General features: G+C 37.5%; 1 protein-coding gene across 1 annotated transcript in view; it reads left to right on the top strand.

The window, feature by feature from the left end:
- The window catches only part of F8 (coagulation factor VIII), a 276933-nt gene that overhangs the window by 144923 nt on the left and 114644 nt on the right, over positions 1-17366 (top strand). The window contains exons 5-9 of the mRNA XM_029473023.1: positions 9657-9725; positions 13092-13208; positions 13718-13939; positions 15114-15372; positions 16295-16528. Coding sequence (XP_029328883.1) covers positions 9657-9725; positions 13092-13208; positions 13718-13939; positions 15114-15372; positions 16295-16528 — 901 coding nt within the window. The remainder of the gene's footprint in view (positions 1-9656; positions 9726-13091; positions 13209-13717; positions 13940-15113; positions 15373-16294; positions 16529-17366) is intronic.

Genomic DNA, 17366 nt, shown 5'->3' with positions numbered 1-17366 from the left:
GGTCTGCAACCCTATAGGTGGAACAACATTATAAACTAACCAGTACCCCCCCTCCCAGAGCTCGTGTCTCTAGCTGCATATGTATCAGAAGATGGTCTAGTCGGCCATCAGTGGAAAGAGAGGCCCATTGGTCCTGCAAACTTTAGATGCTTCAGTACAGGGGAACGCCAGGGCCAAAAAGTGGGACTGGGTGGGTAGGGGAGTCGGGGGGAGGGTATGGGGGACTTTCAGGATAGCATTGGAAATGTAAATGAGGAAAATACCTATTAAATTTTTTTAAAGAGAAAAAAATACATTTCAAAAACAATATACATTACAAGGATAAGGATGGAAAAAAGACATACAAAGCAAACATGAATATAACAAAAATTAGAATATTATGAGCACATAATCAAGAAAGAGTAGTACTGCTGTACTACTGCAGCAATAGTAGATCTATGTAATATAGATGAGAGTGCAAAAATAAACCCATAAATTTAAGGTCAGTTGATTTGGTAGACACTAGCGTTTTCACAGTGTCAGAAGACCTGGCTATACTGATGCAAAACTAGTAATGAAATTGGGCTTTTCTTCATGTTACATACAAAATTTAACTCAAAATGGATCAAAGATCTAAATATAACACACTATATTAAAAGAAAACACTGGGTTAAAATTTTATACTTGTATATTTGGCAAGCATCTCTTAAATAAGCCAAGCTTTTGGGCTTTAAAGTGTATCAGGAAAATAACAAATACAATGCTTAGAATGGGAGCAAAATATTTCTAAATTATATTTGGTAAGTGAGTTATGAATTATGCAAGGAAAATTTATAGTCTATAGTAAAGAAGAATCTAATTTTAAAATGTGTAAAAGATCTGCAAAGATACATATTCAAAGAAAATATGCAAGTGGTCCTTGGAGATTTAGCTCAGTGGTAGAACCCTTACTAGGCATGTGAAAGGCCCTAGTTTCCATCCCCCTTACCACCACAACAAAATAGGAATCAGAAAATATAGAAATGGCAAAAAAGCACACAAAACATGCCAATACCATTAACCATTATGAGAAAGCAAATCAAAGGCAAAATGACATACCACTTTACATCTACTAATATGATGAATCTATTGTTTGTTTGTTTGTCTTTTGTTTTGTTTTGTTTTGGTCTTTGGTTTTTTGAGACACGGTTTGTTTAGTCCTGGAACTCACTTTGTAGAGTAGGCTGGCCTCAGAAATCCGCCTGCCTCTGCCTCCTGAGTGCTGGGATTAAGGCGTGCGCCACCATGCCAGGCTGAATCTATTGTTTTTATAATAATAACAACAAATAAAGGCTAGAGTTTTTTTCAGAGGACCTGAGTTGGTTCTTAACCCATATGTCAAGCAATTCACAAACCCTTGGATCTTCAAATGTGGAAGGATCCCGTACCATCTTCTGAATTCCATGGGTGCCTTCATTACACATGCACAAGCACACAAGTACACATAATTAAAAAGTAAAATAAATGTTTTAAAAGATAAGAAAAGTAGTAAATATTGAGGATGTGAGAAATTTTAACCCTAATCTAATATTGCTTTACAAAATAATTTGGTGGTTCCTCAAATTTTTATAAACAGAATTACCATATAATCTAACGTATAAGCACTGTACTGGCTGGTTTTGTGTATCTTTGACACAAGCTAGAGTCATCAGTTCAGGAAATGTCTCTATGAAATCCAGCTGTAAAGCATTTTCTTAATTAGAGGTTGATGTGGAAGGTACCACTGTGGGTAGTACCACCCCTGGGCTAGTGGCCCTGGGTTTTGTAAGAAAGCAGACTGAGCAAACCATGGGAAGCCAGTAAGCAACATTCCTCCATGGCCTCTGCATCAGCCTGCCTCCAGGTTCCAGCCCTGTATGAGTTCCTGTCCTGACTTCCTCCAATGATGCATTATTATTTGGAAGTATAAATTGAGTAAACCCTTTCCCCCTCAAACTTGGTTTTTTATCATGGTGTCTTCATCACAGCAATTGTTAGTCTAACTAAGAAAAGCAAAAAAGAACAGAAAAATATTTTCAAACAAAATCAAATATGAGTGATCCCATCAGAGGTAATCACAGAAGCTAATGAGATTAGACAATTAGTCATGGTTAAAAAGAAAAAAGAAGAGGTAGAGAAAGGAAGGACAGTCCATTAAAGAAAGGAACTTCTTAATCTGATAATATCTTAAAAAAAAAAAATCCCAAGAAACTCCAGGTTAAACCAGGAGTGCTGTTGCATGTCTATAAGCCCAATATTCAGGAGGTAGAAGCAGGCAGATCAGGAATAGGTGGCATCCTTATGACACAGCAAGTTCAAGGCCAGCCTAAAATATATGAACCTTGTCTCATAAATGAAATTCTAAAAAAGCAGCAACACTTTACAGTTAATCTTACAGTGATGAAAAACTACATGGTTTCACATTAAGACTTGGAACAAGACTCTCTAACTACTCTTACTTGATAAAGCATTGGAAGTCTTCCACTAACATAATATTAAACATAAATTGCAATTTCATTGTCATAAAACATTTATAGAAAACATAGTTGAGCATGTATAAAAGTCCAAGAGAATTTTTAAATAAACTATAAATAACAGTATAGGCGATTTGCAGAACTCAAGATCAACATCAAAATCAGTTGTATTCAACAGACTATCAAAGAATAATTAGAATCAAAAATATAAAACCTTAACAAAACAAAACATTTAATTGCATGTAAAATCAAAACCACAAAATATAGGTGAAAGAAATCAAGAACACTCAAGTGGAGAAACACACTATGCTCTCATTGGATATACTGATTAGTTTTTTTGTCAACTTGAGATGAACTAGGGTCATACAAGAGAAGGAAGCACAATAGAGAAAATGCCTTCATAAGGATGGACTGTAGAGCTTTTCTTGATTAATGATTAATATGGGAGGTCCCAGCCCATTGTGGGTGGTACAACCCCTGGTGGTCCTAGGTGCTATGGGAAAGTGGCTGCACAAGGTATAGGGATCAAGCCAGTATGCAGTGTTCTTCTATGCTGCCTGTTTCAGTTTCTGCCTCGATGTATTTTGCCTTGAGTTCCTGCCCTGACTTTCTTCAGTGATGGACTAAAACTGTAAGCTGACTACCCTACCTGCTTTTGCTCATTGTGTATATCATAGCAATAGAAAACAAATTGTAAAAGTGGGCTAAAAGATTCAACATACTAAAGATATTTGTTCTCCCCAATGTACACATATAATGCAATTACAGTCAGACTTTAAGTATAACTTTTGTTTGTTTTTGGTTTTTGAGACAGGATTTCTCTGTGTAGCCCTGGCTGTCCTGGAACTCACTCTGTAGACCAGGCTGGCCTCGAACTCAGAAATCCGCCTGCCTCTGCTTCCCAGATGCTGGGATTAAAGGCGTGTGCCACCATGCCCGGATCAAGTATAACTTTTGTTAATATACACAAATTGACTCTAAAACTTTTACAGAAGGTCAGTTGCTAAGTTAGTTGAACATATTTTACAAAATAATAGTTTATTAATCACTCGACCCAAATTTATAACTTTCTGTACAGCTACACTATTATGACACATTTGTCAAAAGTTATGAAACAGAATAGATAGGAGAGTAGATCTACAAAAAAATATGCCAAAATGGATTGGTATAACTTTCTGTACAGCTACACTATTATGACACATTTGTCAAAAGGTATGAAACAGAATAGATAGGAGAGTAGATCTACAAAAGATATGCCAAAATGGATTGGTATAAAATACAATCAATGGAGAAAAGGGAACTTCAATAAATGGTGTTAGAATAACTAGATAGCCATACACAAAAAAATGAACCAGAACCTAAACCATACTCCTTATACAGGTATTAATTCACAAGAGATTAGTCTTTTTTATTTCTTTATTCACTTTATATCTCGACCATAGACCCTTTCCTCTCCTTCCTGTCCCACCCTCACATAACCTTCCTCCCATAAGTATCAACCCTCCCTGGCATATCAAGCCACAGCAGGAGTAAACTCATCCTATCCCACTGAGGCCAGACAAGACAGTCCAGCTAGAGGAAGGAGAGCCAGAGGCAGGCAACAGAATTAGAGACAGCCCCTGCTCTAATGGTTAGGGGACCTACATGATGGCCAACCTACACATATGCTACATATGTCCTGGGGGACCTAGGTGCAGTCCATTCGTGCTCTTTGGTTGATGGTTCAGTCTCCGTGAGCCCCCATGGGCCTAGGTTAGTTGGCTCTGTAGGTCTTTTTGTAGTGTCCTTGACCACTCCAGTTCCCTCAATCCTTCCCCTGACTCTTCCACAAGTCTCCAAAAAGTCTGCCTGATGGTTGGCCGTGGGTCTCTGCATCTGTTTCCATCAGCTACTGAATAAAGCCTCTCAGAAGACACTTATTCTAGTCCTGTCTACAAACATAGCAGAGTGTCATTAGTAGTGTCAGGGGTTGACTTTCTCCTATGGGATGGGTCTCAAGTTGGGCCAGACATTGGCTGGCCAATCCCTCAATTTCTGCTCCAACTTTATCCCTATATATCTTGTGAGCAGGACAAATTTTGAGTTGAAGATATATGGGTGGGTTGGTGTCCTTATCACTCTACTGGAAGTCTCCCTTGAGTACAGGAAATGACCACATCAGTCTCCATATTCCCAGCTGCTAGGAGTTTCAGCTAGTTTTCTGCCATAGATTCCTGAAAGCATCCCCTGTCCCACGTCTCCAGCTCATCCTACAGATGCCCCCCATTTCCTTTCTTTTTCCCAGCCCTCACCTGACTCCCCCACATCTGAGTTCCACCCCAGGTCTCCTCCCCACCTGCTCTCCCACCCAGTTCCCTTCCTTCTTCCACCTCCAATGTCTATTTTATATCCTTTTCTGAGTGAGATTCATTCATCCTCACTTCAGCTTTCCCTATCACTTAGGTTCCTGGGGTCTGTGCATTGTAGCAGGGTTATCCTGTACTTTATGGCAAATATCCACTTAAAATTGAGTACATACATGCCTGTCTTTCTAGATCTAAGTTACCTCACTTAGGGTGATATTTTATAGTTCCATCTATTTATCAGCAAAACTCAGGATGTCCTCGTTCTTAAGAGCTGAGTAGTATTCCATCATGTAAATGAACCACATTTTCTGTATCCATTCTTCAGTTGAGGGACATCTAGGTTCTTTTGTTTCTTTTTTATTATTCTTTAGTCTTTTTTTAATAGTCCAGTCTTTATCCCCTTCCCAGTCCACCCTCTGACTGTTCTACATCCCATACCTCCTTCCCACCACCCCTGACCCCAGTCTCCAAGAAGATGTCCTCCCACCCCCACTCCTTCAGACTGCCCCACTCCCTGGAACCTCAAGTCTCTTGGGGGTTAGGTGCACCTTCTCTCACTGAGTCCAGACACAGATTTCCTCTGCTTTATATGTGTTGGGAGCCTCATATCACCTGGTTGATGAGCCAGTGTCTGAGAGGTCGGGGAAGTCGAAGTTAGTTGAGAATGCTGGTCTTCATATAGGGTCAACCTCCACCTCAACTTCTCCCATCTTTTTTCCTAATTCAACCACAGGGGTCACCAGCTTCTATCCATTGGTTGGGTGTAAATATCTGCATCTGACTCTTAGCTGCTTGTTGGGTCTTCCTGAGGAGAGTCCTGATAGGCCCCTGTTTGTAAGCACACCATAGCTTCAGTATTAGTGTCAGGCCAACTCCCCCTGAGTTGGATCCCTATTTAGGCCTGTCACTGGACTTCCTTTTCCTCAGGTTCTTCTCCATTTTTGTCCCTGCAGTACTTTCAGACAGGAACAATTCTGGGTCAGAGTTTTTGACTCTGAGATGGCAACCCCATCCCTCCAGTTGATGCCCTGTCTTTCTATTGGAGGTGGTCTCTACAAGTTCCCTTTCCTCACTTTAGGGCATTTCATCTAAGGTCCCTCCCTCCCTTTGACTCCTAAGAGTCTCTCACCTTCCAGGTCTCTGGTACATTCTAGAGGGTCGACCCACCTCCCACCTCCCATGGTTGCGTGTTTCCATTCTTTCTGCTGGCCCCCTCAGGGCTTTTGTCCTGCCTCTCCTCCCAAATACCTAATCATATTCCCCTCTTAAGTGGTTCTCAGACATTAGAGATTCCTCTATTGAGAATTCTGTTTGATTCTGTACCCCATTTTTAAAAAATGGATTATTTGGTTTTTTGTTGTATAATTTCCTGTGTTCTTTATATATTTGGATAGTAGTCCTTTGGTAGATGTAGGGTTGATGAAGATCTTTTCCTAATCAGGAGGCTGCCATTTTGTCCTATTGATGGTGTATTTATCCTTACAGAAGCTTTTCAGTTTCATGAAGTCCAATTTATTAATTGTTGACCTTAGTGCCTGAGCTACTGGTGTTAAGTTTAGGAAGTTGTCTTCTGTACCAGTGTATTCAATCCAGTTCGCCACTTTCTTTTCTATTAGATTGAGTGTATCTGCTTTTATGTTGAGGACTTTGATCCACTTGGATTTGAGTTTTGTGTAGGGTGAAAGATATGAGTTTATTTGCTTTCTTCTACATGCAGACCTACAGTTAAACTGGAACCATGTCTTGAAGATGATTTCTTTTTCCAGTGTATGGTTTTGGCTTCATTGTCAAAAATCAACTGTCCATGGGTATATGAGGTTATTTCTGGATCTTAAATGCTTTTTCATTGATCAATCTGTCTGCTTTTATGCCAATACCATGTGGTTTGAATTACTATTACTCCATAGTACAGCTTGAAATCAGGGATGGTGATAGCTCCAGATAGTTAATGAAAGAATACAGAAGTTCTTTTATTGTATGGAATTGTACAATTAAAAAATTAGCTATCCTTGGATTTTTGCTTTTTAATATGAAGTTGTGCCTGGCTCCTTCAAGGTCTGTAAAGAAATATGTTGAAATTTTGATGGGAATTGCATTGAATCTGTAGATTGCTTTCGGTAAGATGACCATTTCTACTGTTAATCCTACCCATCCATTAGCATGGGAGATCTTTCCATCTTCTGATATCTTTCTTAATTTATGTCTTCAGAGACTTGATGTTTTTGTCATACAAGTCGTTGACTTGCTTGGCCAGAGTTACAGCAAGATATTTTATATTATTTGTGAGTATTCTCAAGGGTATTGTCTCCTTATTTTCTTTCTCAGTCCATTTTTCAATTGTTTAAAGCAAGGTTACTGATTTTTTTGAGTTAATTTTGTATCTATCCCCTTTGCTGAAGTTGTTTATCAGCAATAGGAGTTCTGTAGTTGAATTTTTGGGGTCACTTATGTATACTATGGTTTCATCTGCAAATGGTGATACTTTGAGATTGCTCTTTCAAAGTCTATAAAACATTGTGTTAGAATTTTTATGGGTATTGCATTGAATCTATATGTTGTTTTTTGGTGAGATGGCCATTTTCACCATGTTAATCCTACGTATTCATGATCATAATGTCTTTAATGTACTCCTGGGTTCAGTTTGCAAGTATTTTATTGAGCATTTTGCATCAATGTTCATACGGGAAATTGGTCTGAAGTTCCCTTTCTTTATTGAGTCTTTGTATAGTTCAGATATCAGAATGACTATGGCTTCATAGAATAAGTTTGTCAATCTTTGCTTTGTTTCTATTTTGTGGAACAGTTTGAGAAGTATTGGTATTAGCTCTTCTTTGAAAGTCTAATAGAAGGCAGACAGAACATGGCTAAAGGAATACCAATCTACACTCTCCTTTATTTAAAAGAAGTTGACGCTGTAAAATAAAATTTGCATTGTTCTCTATATAAAATGACTTTGTTTATGTATATAGCTCCTTGGCCTTTGGAATGTTACATTTAATAACTCAAATAGTTTCAAAATTGTCCTATGTAGTTATTGCTTTAAATAACATTGGGGTCTTTTTTAAGTCAAGGAATAAAATCTTAGATCATTTGGAAAAAAAAAAAGTCTGGTAGAATGCTGTACTTTTCCCAGCCCTTTACTCTGAGGTAATGTCTGTCTTTGTTGCTGGGGTGTGTTTCTTGTGTGCAACAAAATGAAGAATCCTGTTTTCATATCAGTTTTGTTAGCCTGTGTCTTTTTATTGGGGAATTGAGTCCATTGATGTTGAGAAATGTTAATGACTAGCTATTGTTAATTCCTGTTATTTTGATATTGGTGGTGAGTGGTGTTTGTGTGTGTGTGTGTGTGTGTTAGGGTTAAGGTCAATTCAGGTGTTTTAGGATATTCAGTGATTGATGTAGCAGGATAGCTGACCTCTGGTGGTGCCATATTGCCCTGGCCCTTGTTGATTGTGTTCTTATGCTGTCCTTTAGCCATCTGGTTGTTACTGGTATTAGATGAATATTCCTTATGTCAGCAGGTCTCCTCAGGAGGCAGGTGCAGTGCCTTATATCTGAAAATGGATCTCAAGGAACAGCAAGCTGCTCACCTCTGCTGGCTGTGTCTCGGGTGGCCCTGACTATTTCTGGGGACCCCACAAGCCTCTTTAGGAAGGCAAGCAAAGCCATGTGCAATAAGATGAAGGTCAGGGGACAGTGAGCAGCTTACCTCTGTTGGTTGTGCCCCAAGTGGTCTTGGCAGGCCAGGGATTGGTTGGGGAGGCATCTAGCCTGGATATTCTTGGGGCCCTGAAGGCTTAGGAAGGTTGACAGGGCCGTGGGCCAGAAGATGGACACAACTCACCTATGGTAGCTTTTCCCCATGTGGACCCAAAATGACAGTCTTAAAATGTAAAATGTAATGCTTTAAAACTTTTACAAAACATAGCAGAAAGTTTTTATTATTGTGGATAGGAGAAAGGTATATAAATCTGACTCCAAAAAAGCCATGAAAATTCACACCAAAAAAGAAAACATGAAAGTAGGAGTGGGGCTTCATGCGAAGAATGGTTTCAGTAGCAGATGTAGGATGAGAATGGGGTAATTGTGGGAAAAAATGACTAACATTCATTTCATACATGTATAAAACTTTCAACAAATTTAAAAATGTGAATGTATAAGTGGGCTATGTTAAAATAAGTAACTTTTACTTTGTAAAATAAGCTGCTAGGAGAATGGGAGGAAAAGCTGGGCACAGAAATTCATCTGCTCTCACATAGAAATATGCACACATATAAGACTATATAAACACAATTTTTAAACTATATTAATAAATGTTCAAAATGTGACTTTAGTTGTTTGTTTTCTTCACATATAATGTCTACTACTTGCAATTACATAAGTAAAAGTTATAAAGGCAATAGAAGTTCACTACATTAATTATCCATATACACATTCCATTGACAATATTTACTATTTTTGTTATTTTCTCCTGTAAAAACCTATCTATATATCTATCCACATATCCATTTGTATGTTTTATTTTGACTTATTTGTTTGTTGGTTTTTGTTTGTTTGTTTGTTTTACTTTAAATTCCATTTCCCAGAAATTCAGGGGTTTTTATTTTTAAAAACAAAATAATTTCTAGAAGAAATTGGAAACTTACATAAGTAACCATTTACTCCCAATAGTTTTAGAAATACCAATTTAAAGGCCCTTACACCAAAGAAAAAAGTTAACATTAGGCAAAATATTTCATTTTTTATACTCAAATGGTCTGTGAAGAAATTTGTCCTTCTTGTGGCAATTTTCTACAAGGGCGTTTTAAATTGACAATAAATGCTTTCTCTTCTCTTTCAGGCAGTCTCTCCAAAGAAAGAACACAGATGTTGTACCAATTTGTACTGCTTTTTGCTGTATTTGATGAAGGTTAGCAAATTTCAATGGATTAAACATTTGAGTTCCTAAATGACAACAAATATGTAACATCTAGTGTTGGAGAATTTAGGCTGCTTATGTTCAGAAAAAGTGATGTTGATTATAGGAAGACCACAACTATATAAATATTCAGGAGAGAAGTAAGTGGGGAACAAAAATGATTCTACCTTATTACCTAATCTAATATCCAGAATTCATAAAGAACCAAGAAGTTAGACACCAACAACTCAAATAACTGAATTTTAAAAATAGGGCTCAGAGCCAAACAGAGAATTCTCAATGGAGGAATCTCAAATGCCCAAGACGCACTTAAAGAAATGTTCAAATGATATAAAATACCTTGGAGTGACTCTAACTAAGGAAGTGAAAGATCTGTATGACAAGAACTTCAAGACTCTGAAGAAAGAAATTTGCAGGATCAACATAGTAAAAATGGCCATGTTACCAAAAGCAATTTATAGATTCAATGCAATCCCCATCAAAATTCAAACTCAATTCTTCATAGACTTAGAAAGAGCAATTCTCAAATTCATTTGGAATAACAAAAAATCTAGGGTAGCAAAAATCTAGGGTAGGTTCTCAACAATAAAAAAATTTCTGGAGAATCACCATCCCAGACCTCAAGCTATATGATAGACCAATAGTGATAATAATAAAAACAAAACAAAACTGCATGGTATTGGTACAGAAACAGGCAAGTAGATCAATGGAAAAGAATTGAGGACCCAGAAATGAACCCACACCTATGGTTACTTGATCTTTGACAAAGAAGCTAAAACCATTCAGTGGAAAAAAAGACAGCATTTTCACCAAATGGTGCTGGTTCTACTGGCGATCTGCATGTAGAAGAATGCAAATTGATCCATACTTATCACCTTGCACATAGCTCAAGTCCAAGTGGATGAAAGACCTCCACATAAAACCAGAAACACTGAAAGTAATAGAAGAGAAAGTGGGGAAGAGCCTCAAATACTTGGGCATGGGGGAAAACTTACTGAAGAGAACACCAATGGCTTATTCTTTAAGAGCAACAATCAGCAAATGGACTTCATAAAATTGAAATGCTTCTATAAAGCAAGGGACACTATCAACAAGACAAAATGGCAACCCGCAGATTAGGAAAAGATATTTACCAACCCTATGTCCCATAGAGGGCTAATATCCAAAATATATAAAGAACTTAAGAAGGCAGTCTCCGGAGGACCAAATAACCATATTAAAAAGTGGAGTACAGAGCTAAATATCGAGGAATCTCAAATGGCTGAGAAACACTTAAAGAAATGTTCAATATCCTTAGTCATCAAGGAAATGCAAATCAAGACGACCCTAAGATTTCACTTCATACCAGTCAAATGGCTAAGATCAAAAATTCAAGTGACAGAAGATGTGAGGATGTGGAGGAAGAGGAACATTCCTCCATTGCTGGTGGAATTGCAAGCTGGTACAACCACTCTGGAAATCAGTCTGGCAGTTCCTCATACAATTCGACATAGTATTATCTGAGGACCCAACTATACCACTCCTGAGCATATACCCAGAAGATGCCCCACCATCCCACAAAGACCCTGTTCATCTATGTTCATAGCAGACTTATTTATAATAGTCAGAAACTGAAAACAACCTAGGTGTCCCTCAACCAAAGAATGGATAAAGAAAATGTGGTAAAGCTATGCAATGGAGTACTATTCAGATAATAAAAACAAAGACATCATGAATTTATCTATTAATGGTGTATTTTGCCTTACAGAAGCTTTTCAGTTTCTTGAGGTCCCATTTACCAACTGTTGGCCTTAGCGCCTAAGCCATTGATGTTCTTTTCAGAAAGGAAGTTGTCTCTTGTCCCAAATCATTCAAGGCTCTTTCTCACATTCTCTTCTATTAGATTCAGTGAATCTGTTGAGGTCCTGATCCATTTGGACTTGAGCTTTATGCAGGGTGGTAAAAATGGGTCTACTTTCATCCTCCTACATACAGACCGCCAGTTGGACCAGCACATTTATTAAAGATGTGGTTTTTTCTTCTTTTCTTTTTTTCTTTTTATTAGATATTTTCTTTATATACATCTCAAATGCTATCCCGAAAGTTCCCTATACCCCCAACTCCGCCCTGCTCCCCTATCCACCCACTCCCGATTCTTGGCCCTGGCATTCCTCCTCCCTGTACTGGGGCATGTAAAGTTTGCAATACCAAGGGGCCATGTTTTTTTCTACTGTATATTTTTTTGTTTCTTTGTCAAAGATCAAGTGTATGTAGGTGTGTGGTTTTACTTCTGAGACTTCCATGTTGAAGTTTCCCACTATTATTGTGTGAGGTTCAATGTGTGTTTTGAGCTTTTGTAATGTTTCTTTTAAAAATGTGTGTGCTGTTGCATTTGGGGCATAGATGTTCAGAATTGAGACTTCCTCTTGGTGGATTTTTCATCTGATTATGAAGTGTCCTTCCCCAACTCTTTTGATAACTTTTGGTTTAAAGTCTATTTTTATTGGATATTAGACTGGCAACTCCAGCTTGTTTCTTGGGACCATTACACTGTTATTTTCTTATTTGGGGCCATGTCATCATGATCTTGACAAGTCTTTCTTCCTTTTTTTTTTTGTTTTTCATACTTGTTTTTTAAAGAGTGCCTAAGTACTAACACCTTGTGACTAATAGATGGAAACCCTAGCAGACTGTGAGCTTCCACTAACCCAGAAGCTAAGATGTCACCATATAGCATCTTGGGATTATAGAAAGCTTCCCCAAATCTCTCTGTGCCTGCCTCTCTGATGTACCCACAAATGTATTTTAAACTTGCCTTGATTTGGGACTTTCTTTATTCTGTAAAACTATGAAACTGTTTCCACATCAGAACTTGGAATTTGTGGTAACCTAAATGTGTGTTACTGAGCTGTAGTTACTCAAAATAGCTCCAGAATACACGGTTGTGTTCATTTAAAAAAAAAAGTGCCTAAGTAATTTTCAGTGCTTCAGCTTTTGTTAGTTTTGGAGTGTAGTTTGGGAAGCCTTCAACTACCTGGGGTTTCCTTGCTACAAAAATAGGCCAAGGCAATTTATGTCAGGGCAAGGACCGACTACCCTTTTTAAATCTATCATCTAACTTGCAAAATGAAATTCTTGTAGCTTAAACTAACTAGTATTTTTCCTTCTCCTAGTTATCATTTGCCATTATTCATCTGTCATTATGAACACATACAGGGAAAGTTAATTGGTTTGGAAAAAATATAATTTTTTTCTCAGTAACTCTGAGATTGTTTCTACTCCACTGACAAAAATCCAGTGTCATAAAAAAGGAAAGGAAAGAAGGAAAGGGGGACTGTAACTGGTGAAACAGACCTTATTTTTTCTCTCTCTTACCAGGGAAGAGCTGGCACTCAGAAACAAAGGACTCTTATACACAGTCTATGGATTCTGCATCTGCTAGAGCCTGGCCTAAAATGCACACAGTCAATGGCTATGTAAACAGGTCTCTTCCAGGTATGTACATGACTGTCCAACAATTCTCAGGGTTTTGGGACTTTAAAATCATAAGTCTTTTCTACAGCTTTCAGAGAGTTCTACATCCACTGAATTCTACCCTCTGGTTTGTTTATTTTCATATATGAAAGAAGAAGAATTAGACTGGCAGTATAGTAGAGCAATATCTTTAAAAGGGATCCAAGGGAAAGATTATTTTCAAGCTATAATTTAGATCGTTAGTGAATAATATAGAATGTTATCAGCCATGGAATGCCTTAGCAACAACTGAATATATACTACAGCAAAACTAAAGAGTAAATTAAAGAAACATATTCATGTCATTTAGCAGTATGTTAGTTATTTGTTGTTTTGGCAAGAGCTGTTGGTTTGGAAAATTCCTTGGTAACTGTTTATAAGTTAAGGTAGCAGTAAAATTTGAAGTTATTTTATCTAGCCTATTCTAGCAAGTACTTTTAATTTTACAATTCCTAATTATTTTCCATAACTGTCTCATTTCCATTTTACAGGTCTGATTGGATGCCATAGGAAATCAGTCTACTGGCACGTGATTGGAATGGGCACCACTCCTGAAATACACTCAATATTCCTTGAAGGACACTCATTTTTTGTGAGGAACCACCGTCAAGCTTCATTGGAGATATCACCAATAACTTTCCTTACTGCTCAAACACTCTTGATAGATCTTGGGCAGTTCCTGCTATTTTGTCATATCTCTTCCCATAAACATGGTACTACAATCTTGGATCTTGAAAATGAGTAGTATAAAAGATTCCATTGTAATTTTAATGACATGTCCTGGGCAGTGTACATCAATACAATGTGTTGCAAAAATGGCATTGTATAGTTACAATTATGTTAAACTTCAAATGTAACAATTTTTACCTTGAATATAGAACTTTATTGCTAGTACAATAAGATTGTGAGATTTTGGTTAAATGTCTGTGATAGAAGGAGGAGACATAGTTTAGGGATGAGTAAGAAGGAAAGATGAAAGACAGTGTGTTAGTGGTTTCACAGTCTGATCCCATTAACTAGGCCTCAGTACTATGGGAAGAGATAAAGACATGATTCAATCAGAAATCTAGGGAAATGGGGTATCATATGAAGTTTTAAAGGACTATCTGATAGAGGTTTTGCAAAGGAGTTAAGATCCTGTGTAAACAAAATTGGGACAATTGTGCCTACAGTGTCAATTCCTGGTCACATGACTTTGTAGGCAGTAGCTATGCAAATTCATATTGAATAATCCTTTTACTTCAATTCTTCTTCTTCTTCTACATTAACTCATAATTTTTTGTCTTGGAGCAACCTAATAACTTTTTCTTGGTTATGTCGATTTAAGGCTGCCTTAGTCTGTTATATTGCCAGAATAGAATATCAGAAACAGGATAATTTATAACAAACAGAAAATTATTATCTCACACAGTTCAAGAGCCTAGGAAATTAAATATCAAGATTTTGTCATTTAATAGGAGATTTCTTTCTGTTATAGTACAGGAAAATGATGCACATGGCAGGCAGAGAAAAGAGAAAGATGAAGAGAGGGAGGAAATAGAGAAGCAATATCTTTCTGAGATAACAAGCCAATTCTTGAAGTAACAGAATTAGTCCATCCATGAGATGGAAACAAAATAAACAGTTCTAAAGAGAAATACTCATATATTTTCCAATATGTTATATTAATGAATTTTTAGACAGTTCAAATCTGTATAGAGGATAGTTCGATAAAATGGCAAGTCCACAAACTAACAGTACTATAATTCATATAGAAGTGTAACAAAAACAGTGCTGATTTGAAAAAGGGACACTTAAGATAAAATATTTAAATCATAATAAGAGGGGAAAATATATAACTTTTAACTCAAGAAAGTTAAGAACATTCTTTGGTTTGTCTGACTGCAGATGGCATGGAAGCTTATGTCAAAGTAGATAGCTGCCCTGAGGAATCCCAATGGCAAAAGAAAAATAATAATGAAGAAATGGAAGATTATGATGATGATCTTTATTCAGAAATGGATATGTTCACATTGGATTATGACAGCTCTCCTTTTATCCAAATTCGCTCGGTTGCTAAAAAGTACCCTAAAACTTGGATACATTATATTTCTGCTGAGGAGGAAGACTGGGACTATGCACCTTCAGTTCCTACCTCGGATAATGGGTAAACACCTTTGGACTACTACTCTCCCCTGTACTCAAATCTGTCTTACTTATTTAAGCCAATGTATCCTTAAAGCATATTTAAGAGTTAGTATGTCATGGGATCAAATGATAAGGATGTTGTAGTATCTACCATTCTACTACTGTGCTAAAATACCTAAATAAGTATCGATTTATAAGTGAGAAAGTTTTATTTTGATTCGTGGATTTGGAATTTTCAGTCTGTGCTTGCTTGACTACTGTTATGGACTTGGGACAGCACAAAAATTCACAGTAATATGCAAAATGGAAGGGGCCTATCACATACAAGAACCAAAGTGAGAAAAAAGGGACCTAAGATTCCAATATCATCCCCTTCAAGGGCATGCCCCCAATGAACTAAGTTCTTCCCACTAAGCTGCAATTCTTTCTTTCTTTTCTCAGGGTTTCACATTTATTTCAATAGCTCAGCAAATATCTACACACACACACACACACACACACACACACACTGCCACAGGCAGTGAGATGTAAGGCGATGATAGTATCTCTGTCTTGCCCATGCCACATTGCACAGTAGATGAGGGACAGGACCAGTTCTCAAATGCCCATGCCCTCAGGGCCTGCTCACCTGCATCCCCAATGCCAGGGTCAGCTCTACTCTCCTGCCCAGGCAAGGTGCAGGGCCTGCTCTCCCAAACACTGCATAGGCTCCAGCTCTTAAAGATTCTATCTCCTCTTACTCGCTCCATACCCTTGTGACTAAGCCTTTAACGCTTGTTCATTCTGTGGCAATTCATAGAACATTAGATACTAGAATAGGTAAGCCTAAGACTACTTAGACTTTTCTTGCTCTTTATTTTGAGTAAATCATATTAGAAGTGGGTTTTTTGATTCCCTAAATGTTTCTGACCTTACGCCTAATCTTTTTGCCTCTCAAACAGAAGTTATAAAAGCCAGTATCTGAGCAATGGTCCTCATCGGATTGGTAGCAAATATAAAAAAGTCAGATTTATAGCATACACAGATGAAACCTTTAAGACTCGTGAAACTATTCAGCATGAATCAGGACTCTTGGGACCTTTACTTTATGGAGAAGTTGGAGACACACTGTTGGTAAGTAAAGGGGAAAATATGAGATTGTTTCAGATGGTGGCTTATAGCCATTTGTTTCACTAGTCTCAGGGAATACAAAGGGCTCTGCTGACCTCCATGGGTACCAGACATATATGTGGTACACCTACATAAATATAGGCAAACACTCATACACATAAATAAAATTAATCTTTTTTTAAAAGAAAAGAGTGGATGGTTTGAATTTCTGTGATCCTTCAAAATTCAGCCTTGTCTCCAATGGACAGAATCTTTTAAAATTTATAAATATTGCACAAATAAAAATAACTCATATCTAATAAGTATATGGGAAAAAATTTAATATGACCAATCACACATGCGACCTCTTTTAACTACTTACTATTTAGACTGGTACATACATATCCTCCCAGAACTTTTTTCATTAATTATTTTCCTTCATTAACTTTTAAAATAGAAACCATACCCTCAGATCTAGAGGTAGTCTTCAAGCATTCAGTGCTATTTTTATGTTACTGCTTTTTATTTATTAATCTTATTTAAAGCTCTTATACTCAGTGTCACCTGCCACCCTCGCTTGAGGCTATACATTGTCTTCTAGTTATACCTGCTTATTAAGTGATAATTCTTATAACCTGAATCACTATCTCCTTCTCAAGTATTGAAGTATTAAGTGCCAAGAATACAGTAAAGCTGTCCTTAACAGACACCAAGATTTCACTTTATCTGGGAGATGCAAGCAAGACTTGCTAAAGCAAGTGAAATTGAAAAAGCTATGGCAAACCCAAGCAGCTACATGAGCTTCCTTTTCATGAACAGAGCGAATATATTGAGTTTTATTAAGAGTTCATACCTGCTCTTCCGGTCAGACCAGCACCTGGGAAGCTAGGGCGCAGGGTCGGCTGACACCCGCCAGCTACCCAC

This window comes from Mus caroli, chromosome X, assembly GCF_900094665.2.
Source record: "Mus caroli chromosome X, CAROLI_EIJ_v1.1, whole genome shotgun sequence".
Taxonomy (NCBI): Eukaryota; Metazoa; Chordata; class Mammalia; order Rodentia; family Muridae; genus Mus; species Mus caroli.
The sequence above is the reverse complement of the archived record's forward strand: the minus strand, read 5'-3'. Positions and strand labels throughout refer to the sequence as shown.